General features: G+C 50.7%; 1 protein-coding gene across 5 annotated transcripts in view; it reads left to right on the plus strand.

Moving 5' to 3' along the window:
- LOC140205041 (nesprin-2-like) overlaps positions 1–12391 on the plus strand; it is a 209158-nt gene that overhangs the window by 123958 nt on the left and 72809 nt on the right. For all 5 annotated transcript variants that reach the window (XM_072272150.1, XM_072272167.1, XM_072272130.1 and 2 more), the window contains 7 exons: positions 576–731; positions 832–1002; positions 4865–4998; positions 5524–5728; positions 7837–8019; positions 9633–9770; positions 9971–10092. In XM_072272150.1, coding sequence (XP_072128251.1) covers positions 576–731; positions 832–1002; positions 4865–4998; positions 5524–5728; positions 7837–8019; positions 9633–9770; positions 9971–10092 — 1109 coding nt within the window. The remainder of the gene's footprint in view (positions 1–575; positions 732–831; positions 1003–4864; positions 4999–5523; positions 5729–7836; positions 8020–9632; positions 9771–9970; positions 10093–12391) is intronic.

Here is a 12391-nt window from a genome sequence, read left to right on the forward strand (position 1 = left end):
AATCCAGGGATGTAGGTGTTTATATGTAGGATAACAAATCCCTGTGAGTGGGTCACGGTCTGGGATCTAATCCAGAGATGTAGATGTTTATATGTAGAATAACAAATCCCTGTAAGTGGGTTCCAGACTGGGATCTAGCACAGGGATGTAGGATTTTATATGTGGAACAATCACCACAGTAATGTAGTTGTTAGCGCGATGTTATTACAACTCGGGCTGTCGGAGTTCGAAGTGCAATTCCGGCGTCCTCTGTAAAGGAGTTTGTATATTCCTTCCTGCGTGCGCGTGGGTTTCCTCCGGATGCTCCGGTTTCCTCCCACATTCCAAAGGCACACCGGTTAGTAGGTTAATTGGTTGTTGCAAATTGCCCTTCGTCTAGGGTTCGATCAGTGAGTTGCTGGACAGTGTGGCTCTTTGGGCTGGAAGAGCCTGTTCTGCACTGTGTCTCTAAATTAAAACCCGCTCCCCGCAGTGGGTTACAGGCTGAGGCTGCAGGTGCTGTGCTCTGTGTGGGAACAGCCGGTGACCTGTGGGATTATGAGCCTCGCGATTGATTGGTGTGCTTCCTCCCTCAGAAACTGTGTGAGCAGCTGAAGGTGAAGGAGATGGAGTTTCAGCAGCTGAGGGAGACGTTGGATCGAGAGACGAGACAGGTGTCTCTGGAGACACAGGTGGAGAGCGTGGCAACACTGGACCAACTGCAGGCCGAGTTTCAGAGCCTGGCTGTTGAGGTAGGAGTCCCGGTATTGGGCTGGGTCTCCCTGTGGTGCACCTTCACAGACGAACAGGCTGATGGGCCGGCCCTAACTTTTCCCTTCTGGTGCCCGGCAGATGAACCAAGTGGAAGCCGTCCTGGCCTCTCGACGCCAGCTCTGGACGGCCTATGAGGATGCCTACAAGCAGGTGAACGTGAACGTTATCTCGGTAAGATACACCCTGGAGCACTGGACATCACTCCGCCCTTCCCTGGAGACGGCCCGGATTGTGGTGAACAAGCTGCAGGTCAGTCCGCCCCGACCGCAGAGCTACCTGCCTGTAGGGAGACTGCAGTCCATTCAGCCCATTGAGTGTGTGCTCCCACCCATTCCGTTCCCTCATGTTTCTCTTCTGTATAGGCTGCCATGAACTAGGTGGGCCAAAAGGTATGTTGTGCAAAAAGACTGTAGTGTTATAGAGTCACAATGAAATGGAGCAGGCCATTCTGCCCCATCTGCTCATGCTAATCATCAAACTTAAACCAAGTTAGGTAGAGGGATAGATTCTGAATCAGGTTTATTATCATTAACAGTGTCGGATCTGGTCTGTGGAGAGTTGGGAGAAAGTCGAGGTGGGTCTCCTCAGAGTAGAGGGGAAGGTACCCTTGGTGAAGGTCAAATTACACGCTGCAAGACTGTGGGTTCTTTCCTGTCCCCTGGACTGAGAACGTCAGCATCCAGAGGGAGTTACCAGGACTGGAGGGCTAGAGTTCTCCAGAAAGGCTGGACAGGCTGGGACCGGAACCCTGGAGTGAAAAGGCTGAGGTGACTGTACAGAAGTGACATTATAAAGCAATCTAACCCTTCCCTCCCTCACAATCCTCCTCCTCCTCATCCATGAGCCTATCGAAGAGTTCTTTAAATGTCTTTAATGTACCTGCCTCTACCACCATCCCTGGCAGTGCGCTCACCACGTTCTGTAAAAAAACCTACCTCTCTCATCCCCCTTATACTTTCCTGCAATCACTGTAAAATCATGCCCTCCCATATTCACCATTTCCACCCTGGGGAAAAGTCTCTATTTCTCCACTCTATCCATGCCTCATCATCTTGTACACCTCTGTCCTAGCTCACTCAATCCATCCCCTTAAGACAGTGGTCCCCAACCACCGGGCCGCGGGCTGCGAGGGAACGATATGATTTGGCGATATGAAACGATATGAGTCAGCTTCACCTTTCCTCATTCCCTGTCATACCCAATGTTGAACTTTAACGCACACGAGGTCATCAGTGACCCAAGATGTGCAATGAATGGGTCCGTGACCCATTTGTGAATGATTCTGGTGAATCTTCCATGTCAGCGCGGGAAGAAGATCAACTCCTTGAGCTTGCAAATGATGGCGGGCTGAAAAGTATGTTTAACATAACACCTCTGCTGACATTCTGGATCAAAGTCAAGGCTGAATATCCTGAGATAGCCACGAAAGCACTGAAAAAGTTGCTTCCATTTCCATCATTATATCTCTGCGAAGTGGGCTTTTCTGCAATGAGTGCAATGAAAACTAAATTGCAGAATAGACTGGACATAAGGAATCCGCTTCGAGTATCGCTGACTCCCATCACCCCTCGATGGGACCGTCTTGTTGCAGGAAAACAAGCCCAGGGCTCCCACTGATTCAGTGATATTGATGTGTTGCAATGATTTTATATGTTCATACGGGGAAAATATGCGCTGTGTGTTTAATATCCAAATGTTACTTAAAATGTTATGATGCTATTGACTTAAAAGTGGCTTATAATTCAGTGGTCCCCAACCTCCGGGCCATGAAGAATGCAGCGGTGCAGTGGTAGTCAGAACACACCCAGCACATCTTTAAGAAAAAAGCCGAAATAAACAAGCTAATAGATTAGGTGCCGCCCGGCATGTAAATATCGGCCCAGATCAGAGACGACACAATTTTCGGCTTTTTTCTTAAAGGTGTGCTGGGTGTGTTCCGGCCACCGCTGTACCACTGCATTCTTCACGGCAATGTATCGGCCCGCGGCCCGGAGGTTTGGGACCACTGTTATAATTGACTTATCACTATACTCATGCAAGGAAAATATGCGCTGTGTGTTTAATATTAAATTCGTTAGATAAACCCCTTTAGAAACGAAGTTGAGTGTAGTAGCCACTTATAAGTGACTTACAGTTGATGTATCACCTATATTCCGGCATGATTAACACCCCCACCTCCCCCGGTCGGTCAGTCCGCGGTGCAAAAAAGGTTTTGGACCACTGCCTTAAGACATGCTCGCTAATCCAGGCAGCATCCTGGCAAATCTCCTGTGCACCTTCTCCAAAGCTTCCACCTCCTTCCTATAAGGAGGTGACCAGAAATGAGCACAGTGCAGGGATTCTACAGAGCCACAGCACTACCCCGCGGCTCCTGAACTCAGTCCCCGATGCATGAAGGCCAACACAGCATACATCTTCCTAACAAACCTATCAACATGCAACAATTTTACAGGATCTGTGGACATGGACACTATGATCCCTCTGTTTTTCCACACTGCTAGGAATCCTGCCATTAACCCCGTGATCTGCCTTCAAATTCAACCTTCCAAAGTGTATCACTTCATACTTTTCTGGTCTGAACACTCTCTCAGCCTTTTCTCATCCCAGCTCTGCATCCTGTCAGTGTCCCATTGTAACCTACGACAACCTTCTACACTATCCACAACACCACCCACCCTCATGTCATCGTGGAACAAGGAGGTGATAGAGATGGGGGCATTTATATTTGGACAGGTCTGTGAATAGGAGAGGTTCAGAGGGAAAGGGGCCACATGGGATGAACTCTGGTAGCAGCTTGGCCAGCACAGATGAGTTAGGCTGAAGAGCCTGCATCTGTACTGTGTGAATCTCTGACTCTGTCACACCAGCCAGGGGTTGGGGGGGTGGGGGAGTGGGGGGGCAAGACAAGGGAGGAATGTGATTCTTAGGGACTGAGGGATCACACTATTCAGGAGTTTGTGTGACAAAGGAAAGAGCTGTGCTATAAGACCGTAAGACATAGGAGCAGTTTTAAGCCAATCAGCCCTTTGAATGTTCTCAACCATTCCATTATGGCTGATTTAATTTCTCTCTCAAGCTCATTCTCTTGTTTTCTCCCTGTAACTTTGACACCCTCAAGGCTGATTTATACTTGTGCGTGCAGGCTACGCTGTAGGCCTGATTTAAACTTTTGCGTAGCCCTACGCCATAGTGCGCATGCGTAGTTGTGTCTGCATCGCTCTACAATTCACCGCCAAAACGCTAGTTGGCAGTGGGGTTTCTATGCCACTGTGTTGAGTTTCTTCATGAGAGACATGGACGAGGAAATGCATTTCAAATATTTTTGGATGTCGGCAGGTAGATTTGACGATTTGGTCCATCGTCTCCAACCATTTATTTCACATCAGTGTGCAGACATGGCGGAGAAAAGCAACCAGAAATGCATGTGAGGAAATGCGATGCTACCAAGCGGACCAATCACAGTTGTTGTGGTCTACATCGCTGCGACGTGTGAGTTACACTTTTGGGGAGGTGCACGTCACCCTACGGCATAGGGTACGCAGTACCTACGGCGTACATTTGACGCACAAGTATAAATCAGCCTTTACTAATCAAGAACCTATCAACCTGCGCTTTAAATATACCCAGTGACCTGGCCTCCTGCTGTGGCAGTGAAGTTCCACAGATTCATTACCCTCCGACTAAAGAAATTCTTCTTCTTCTCTGTTCTAAAGGGATGTCCTTCTATCCTAAGGCTGTGTCCTCTGGTCCAAGACTTTCTCACTATGGGAGACATCCTCTCCGTGTCCACTCAATATATGCCTTTCAATATTCAGTAGGTTTCAATGAGACTCACCCCCTTCATTCTTCAAAACTCCAGTGAGTACAGACCCAGAACCATCAAATGTTCCTCGTACACTAACTCCCGTTTATTCCCAGGAATATTCTCGTGAACCTCCTCTGGGCCCTCTCCAATCCCAGCACATACGTCTTGGAGATAGGGCCCAAAGTTGTCCACTGTGCTGCAAACGTGGTTTGGGGACCCTGGGAGATGGGGTGAAGGCTGCCTCCAGTAGTCCCTGCTGTGCTCACCCCGTCATCTTTTATTTCCCCCTCTATCCAACCCCCCCAGGCTCTGCAGGACATGATGGATGGTGGGGAGGGGAGCTGGAGGAAGTTCCTGGAGGTTTCACAACGCCTGCAAGAGGAATGCTGCCCGAAGATGAAAGTCCAGCTGGAGAACAGGGTCCAGGACACTGAGAGGAGGTAAGAGGCAGTCAGCACAGCTACCCCACCCCACCCCACTGCCTTTGATACACAGGCCGGTACCTAACTTAGCCCCAGGCACTGGCCTGGGCAGGGTCATCATCCCCCTCCACCCCACCCACACCAAAATCTCCTGATCATGTTGCCAGTTCTCCCCCCACCCCCCACCGTGAGGGTCAACCCTCTGGGAAGGCCTGTGGGTCCAGCACCTTGGTGTGGGGAGGGAGGAGGGAGGGTATAGTTTGATCCGGCACCCATGGGTGGACAGGCTCTAGCACATTGGTGGGGAGGGTGCCTGTGCTTCGTTGGCACCCATGAGTGGGGTGGGCAGATCGGGTTGAGTCTTGCCCCAGTGGATAGGGAAGTTGTCTGTGGGTGGCTCCAGTACCCATGAGTGGGATAGGCAGCTGTGGGTGAGTCCAGTAGCCGTGGGAGGGGTGGGAGACTCCAGCACCCATGGATGGGGAGACAGTGGGTGTCTCAAGCACACTGGTGGGCTGTGTCTGAGGCGGGCTCTTGTTCCAGGTGGACTGGCATCAACCAGGACGTGTCGGAGCGGCTGAGGTTGGCTGGCGCCTGCCTGGTGCTGTGGCAGCAGTTCAGCTCGGCGCACGGCCGCGCTCTGGAGAAGGTCCAGGCGCTGGAGAAGCAGTGTGGGTGGCTGCTGGCAGCGACCTCCGCGGAGGAGAGCACCCCGGAGAGGCTGCAGGGTCGACTCCGGAGCACACAGGTCAGGCAGTGCCCCTCCTCCATCCCACTCCCATTCCCCTCCATCTCCACAGGCCCACCCTCTTCCACGGTTACCTCAACCCCATCCCGTCGGGTTAAAGATAGAAATGGCACCAGGCTCAACAACAGCTTCTATCCCACTGTTATAAAACTATTGATCAGACCCCGGTAGGATAAGATGCACTGTTGACCTCACAATCTACCTTGTTATAACCTTGCACCTTATTGCCTGCCTGCACTGCACTTTGTCTGTAGCTGTTACACTTTATTCTGCATTCTAATATTGTTTTCCCTTCTACCACCTCAACACACTGTTGTAATGTAATGAAACAATCTGTATGAACGCTATGCAAAGCAAGTTCTTCACTGTACTTTGACACATTTGACAATAATGAAGAGATCCAATTCTAAATGTTGCTGATGTACCTACCTCAGTGATTTCATCTGGCAGCTCGATCCATAGTCTGACCACCTTTTAGTGAAAACATTGAGAACTGTCATGTGTACTGGATACTGGTGTACTAACACACACAAAATGCTGGAGGAACTCAGCAGGTCAGGCAACATCTTCAGAGGGGTCTGTACAGTCGACGTTTTGGGCTAAGCCTTCATCCACCATATGTCTTCCATACTCAAGGAGATCCTGCAGATGCTGGAAATCCTGAGTAACACACCCAAAATTCCGAGGAGCTCAGCAGTTCAGGCAGCATCTACGTGGGGCACCAGGGGAACACAGTGCTACGGCTATGAACGGTCAATGTTTCAGGCCGAGACCCTTCATCAGGACTGAAAGGAAGGGGGAAGAGGTCAGAATAAGGTGGTAGCGAAGGAGTACAAGGTGGTAGGTGATAGGTAAAGCCAGGGGAAGTGGGGTAGGTGGGTTGGGGGAGTGGAGATGGCTGGAGCGTGATAGGTAAAGCCAGGGGAAGGGGGGTAGGTGGGTTGAGGGAGAGGGGATGGAGTGAGAGGCTGGGAGGTGATACGTAAAGCCAGGGGAAGTGGGGTAGATGGGTTGGGGGAGTGGAGATGGCTGGAGGGTGATAGGTAAAGCCAGGAGAAGGTGGGGTGGGTGGGGGGAGTGGGGATGGCTGGAGGATGATAGGTAAAGCTAAGGGAAGGGGAGGGTAGGTGGGTGGGGGAGTGGGGATGAAGTGAGAGGCTGGGAGGTGATAGGTAAGGGGGGAAGGTGGGTGGGTTGGGGGAGTGGGGATGGCTGGAGGATGATAGGAAAAGCCAGGGGAAGGGGGAGGGTAGGCAGGTGGGGGAGTGGGGACGGAGTGGGAGGTTGGGAGGTGATAGGTAAGGGAGAGGGTAGGAGGGTCAGGGAGTGAGGACAGAGTGAGAGGCTGGGAGGTGATAGGTAAGGGGGAGGGTAGGAGGGTCAGGGAGTGAGGACAGAGTGAGAGGCTGGGAGGTGATAGGTAAGGGGGAGGGTAGGAGGGTCAGGGAGTAGGGACGGAGTGGGAGGCTGGGAGGTGATAGGTAAGGGGGAGGGTAGGAGGGTCAGGGAGTGAGGACAGAGTGAGAGGCCGGGAGGTGATAGGTAAGGGGGAGGGTAGGAGGGTCAGGGAGTGGGGACGGAGTGGGAGGCTGGGAGGTGATAGGTGAGGAGGGTAGGAGGGTCAGGGAGTGAGGACAGAGTGAGAGGCTGGGAGGTGATAGGTGGAAATGGTAAAGGCATGAAGAACAGCATGAAGTGCCTTTCATGTTCATGCAGATCAAATCACCTCTTGGATTTCCATTAAATCTTTCTCACTCACCTTAAGATTGTATCTGATTCATCCACCTCCTCTGTCAGTGAGTTCCAGGCATCAGCCCTTCCCTCAGTAACAGCAAACCTTTCCCTCAAAAAACAATGTGCTGCGAAAGCTCAGCAGGCTGTGCAGCATCTGAGAGGGATGGTCGACGACCTTGTACCAGCAGATTGTGTAGCTCCAGATTCCAGCATCTGCCGTCCCTTGGGTGTCCCGTGTTACTCTTCAGAATCCCCTTGATCACCTGCCCCTTACCTTATCTCGACCCGCTCTCGTTTGGATACACGGGGTGCTGGGGCAGTTTGGTGGACAGTGACGGGGCAGAATAATTGACGATCTTGTCATCTGTTGGAAGGACTCTGCTAATGACCTAAAGACCCTGCAGCAGGGAATTCTGCCTCTGCGCGAAGCCGCAGATGAATTGGCTGGACACCTGGACCCTTCATCGTCTGCAGCTGTTCAGTCAGACGCTCAGCACGTGTCTGGCCGGGTATCCCGTCTGCTGGAGTTACTGTCGGTCAAGGCACAAGAAGTTCAGGTAAAATTATTAACAGCCTAACTCATACTTGCTTGTATAACACAGTCCAAGTCACAGAATCCTTCAGCATGGAAACAGGCCCATCTCCATTGCATACATTGCCTCATGGCTCCAGGGTTCCAGGTTCAATCCCCACCTCCGACGCTGTCTCTGTAGAGTTTGCATGTTCTGCTGTGCTGGGGAGCTAATGCTGGTGGGAGAGTTGACTGTGGGGAGGGAGCAGAATGTGTGCAGGAAGGTGGGGGGGTCATTCAGTGGGCAAGAAGCTGCAGATGTGAAACTGGAGTTCATCTGCACAGTACGTGCACACGCAGGTACAATGAAAATCTTCCTTGCAACAGCATAGAGTCCTAAAGGTATAGAACTCTCCGTCACAGAAACATGCCCTTTGACCTTTCTAGTCCATGCCAAAATATTATTTTGCCTTGTCCCATTGACCTGGATTGTAGTCCTCCATATCCCTCCCATCCGTGTCCTTATCCAAACTTCCCTTAAACGCATCCACTGCTCCTACCGGCAGCTCGTTCCACACTCACACCACCCTCTGAGTGAAGAAGTTCCCCCTGAATGTTTCACCTTTCATCTTTCATCACAGGCACATAGCATCAGAGACACAACGTTCTCAAGAGAGATGTAAATTAAACTTAAATTGTACAGACTACTGTACAAGAAAGCACAATAAGGTTCGATTGACCTCGGAGTAGGTTAAAAGGTCGGTACAGTGTTGTGGGCTGAGGGGCCTGTAAATGGTCCACGATGGCACAGATGGATAAGGTTGTAAAGAAAGCTTCTGACCCATTGACCTTCATTAAATGAGTACAGGAGATGGGACTTAATGTTGAAGTTGTGTCAGACCTTGGTGAGGCCTAATTTGGAGTATTGTGTGCAGTTTGGTCACCTACCGACAGGAAAGATGTCAATGTGATTGGAAGAGTACTGAGAAAATTTCTAAGGATGTTGCCAAGACTTGAGGACCTGAGTTATCCGGAAAAAGTTCACTAGGTTAGGACGGTATTCCCTGGAGTGTAGGAAAATGAGGGGAGATTTGAGGGAGGTGTCCAAAATTATGAGGGGTGTAGAAAGGGTAAATGCAAGCAGGTTCTTTTTCCCCCTGAGGTTGGGTGAAACTAGAACTAGAGATCACAGGTTAAGGGTGAAAGGTGAAATGTTTAAGGGAAACCTGAGGGGGTTCTTCATTCATATGTCAGTGTGGAATGAGCTGCCAACGGAAGAGGTGGATGCAGGCTTGACTGTGACATTTAAGAGGTTCAGATAAGTACATGGATGGGAGAGGTATGGTTGAGAGGTCGGATGATAAGACAAGGCAAAATAAAAGTTTAGCATGGACTAGATGGGCCGAAAGGCCCGTTTCTGTGCTGTAGGTCTCTATGAGATTCTGTGTGGAGAGGGAGCATCAGGGAAAGGTGACCGATGGGATGGGGACACCCTCAGGATAAGGAAGTGGCCACAGGAAATAATAAGGTGGGGACCAGGACATTCTTGACCATCCAGGCTGGGTCTTCCAACTCCTCACCAGCCTCCTCTGTGGATGCAGGAGGACCATGTTCACCCTCTGTTCTCTGTTTGCTGATGCTTATGTTACCGTTCACCAGGGTTTACTGGAGCAACGGCAGGAATTCCAAAGGAGCGCAGAACACCTGGAGAGGCTGCTGGACCAATGGGAAGAGGCTCTGGGATCCTCTGGCATGGGGCCCCAGGCAGTGGGACAGGCCTGGGCGGAGATGGTCAAGGTAGGTGTCATCAGCCTCCCCCAGCCCCAATCCCACCATCTGGGCCTGTCCAGCAATGTCCCTGCATTGTGGCAGAGGACTGACCATCAGTAAATCAAAGCCGACCACCCCCCCACTCTGAAAATCACTTCTTCCATGATGTGACCCTCCCTCAGCACTGCCCCTCCTTGGTACTGACCACTGCGGTCTCTCTCTTACAGGCGTCCATGATCCTGGGCACTGTGAGGCACCTTGGCACAGTGCTGGAGGGAGAGCATTGCCGGGTGCGGGATCTGGAACGTCGCTGGAAACGAGTGTGGGACACGGCCTGGACATTGTGCAGGTGTGCCGGGATACCTGAGCTCCTTTACGTGCCGGGGTTGTTTGGGAACACAATGCCGAGAGGCTAGTCCACCCCTCGGAAGTGAGATGGGCTGGAGGGGCAGAGTGGACTCCCTGCTGTCCCCAGACTGACACCACAGTCTCCCCTGCTGCTGGACGGCTGAATGGCCTCATTGTGCAGTGATCCCGTGACCAGGGATGGCAGGGGTGAGAGGTTGTACTGCCCCCAGGGCTGGCACAGTGGTGTAGTGGTCAGCGTAATCCCTTACAACGCCAACTATAAGATCAGGGTTCAATTCCCACCACTGTCTGTAAGGAGTTTGTACGCTCTCCCTGTGACCATGTGGCTTTCCTCAGGGTGCTCTGGTTTCCTCCCATATTCCGAAGACGTGCACGTTAATGTTACTGATTTGTGGGTACGATATGTTGGCGCTGGAAGCATGGTGACACTTGCGGCCTGCCCCCAACACAGCCTCGTTGATTTGATTTGTCACGAGCGACGCATTTCGTTGTTTAATTTGACGTATAGGTGACAGGAAAGCTTATCCTAACCTGCAAACCCATAAGGAATTGGTTTGCGTTCTGTCAGGTGCTGAGGTGCTGGAGAGAGCGGGTCTCGAACTGCCAACTCTCGGTGTGTAAGACTTGCGTGCGCCATCTGTCCCACGTCAAACCCCGAGCTGCGAGGGCTCCCTGCACCCACACTCCGCGTTCCCACTGCACGAGGGAAGCTGAATGGGGGGTGGGGGGGTCTGATGGGAGAGGGTGTTGCTGCCAGCGGGGGGATCCTGACCCTGCTCAGGATGTAGATGTCAGTGCCGAGGGGGAGTTTGCAAACAAAGATAACGATTGGCTTTGTTTGTCGCATGTACAGCAAAATGCGTCCTTTACATCAACAGCCAACACAGTTCGAAGGTTTGCTAAGTGTCACCACACTTCCGGCACCAACACAGCATGCCCACAGCTTGCTAACCTGAACTTTGGGATGTGGGAGGAAATGGGAGCACCTGGAGGAAATTCACAGGGTCCTGGGGAGAACGTACAAACTCCTCAAAGACAGCAACGGGAATTGAATCTCGATCGCTGGCACTATGAAGTGTGACGCTAGGTGCCCTGTTACCATGCCGTCCGATGCTGATAGTGCTGAGTCTCCCCAGAGACAGGAGTTGTGGACACCCACAGTTTGTCCTGTGTGACGATAGGGATCGAAGCTGGGGGTTAGAGGCACCAACAGTGCAGCCTGACCTGGGGGGGGGGGAGTGGGCACAAAAAATTCTGTAGATACTGGAAGTCTGCTGCAGCATTAATTTTGAGACTAGAATATAGAAGCAAGGATGTAATGCTAAGACTTTCTCAGCTGTTAGTCAGACTGCACCGGTGAACAGTTTTGGGCTCCTTATGTAATAAAGGATGCGCTGGTATTTGAGATTGTCCAGAGGAGGTTCGTGGGAATGATCCCAACAACGAAAGTGTTAATGTACGAAGAGCACCTGATGGCTCTGGGCTGGAGATTAGGAGAATGCGGGGAGGATCTCATTGAAACCTATCGAATATGGAAAGGCCAAGATGGAGCGCATGTGGAGAGTATGTTTTCTGAAGTGGAGAGTCCAGAACCAGAAGGTACAGCCTCAGAATAGATTTTATTCCTCAGACTTTATTCTGAGGCTGTGTTCTCTGCTCTAGACTCCTAGACAGTGGTTCCCAAACTCTTATGGGTTACAGCCCCCTCAGCTCCCAGACCACATTCCCAGCAGCCCTCTCTCCCTCTTCAGCCATTATATAAAAACTGTAAAGAGTTTTGATTTATGATGCACAATGGAAAAAAAAATGTGAACTGCAAACTCAAAGCAGCGACAAATAATTGCAAAAAATATTCAAATCTATTTAAAGCTACAAATAAAATTATTTCTGTATTTAGTTATAGTAAAACAATTTTCATTAACAATTTTAGACCGTACATTAGTAGCCCGACTGTTCTCTACGTCATTGCTTTTTCACCTTTCAATGAGAAGGATCAGCTTGATGCACTGATATCAGCTTCTCAACATCAGGCTGACTGTCATTGAGGAGTCGCAGATCCCCACTATCAATAATTTGCAGTCTGCTTGGTTGCTTTGAAAGAAGTTGCGTGACTGCACTGAAACCACACTCTGCTAAATATAATATTGGAAAGGCAATAAAGAACATCTTGACCTTTTTCCATAGTGCAATATAGCACTCAGAGACTTTCTTTTCTGCAACCAGTAGTCTTGATATGATTTTTTGAACCTCATCATCAGCCCCAAGTCATTTTGTAGCAA

This window comes from Mobula birostris, chromosome 1 (genome assembly GCF_030028105.1).
Source record: "Mobula birostris isolate sMobBir1 chromosome 1, sMobBir1.hap1, whole genome shotgun sequence".
Taxonomy (NCBI): Eukaryota; Metazoa; Chordata; class Chondrichthyes; order Myliobatiformes; family Myliobatidae; genus Mobula; species Mobula birostris.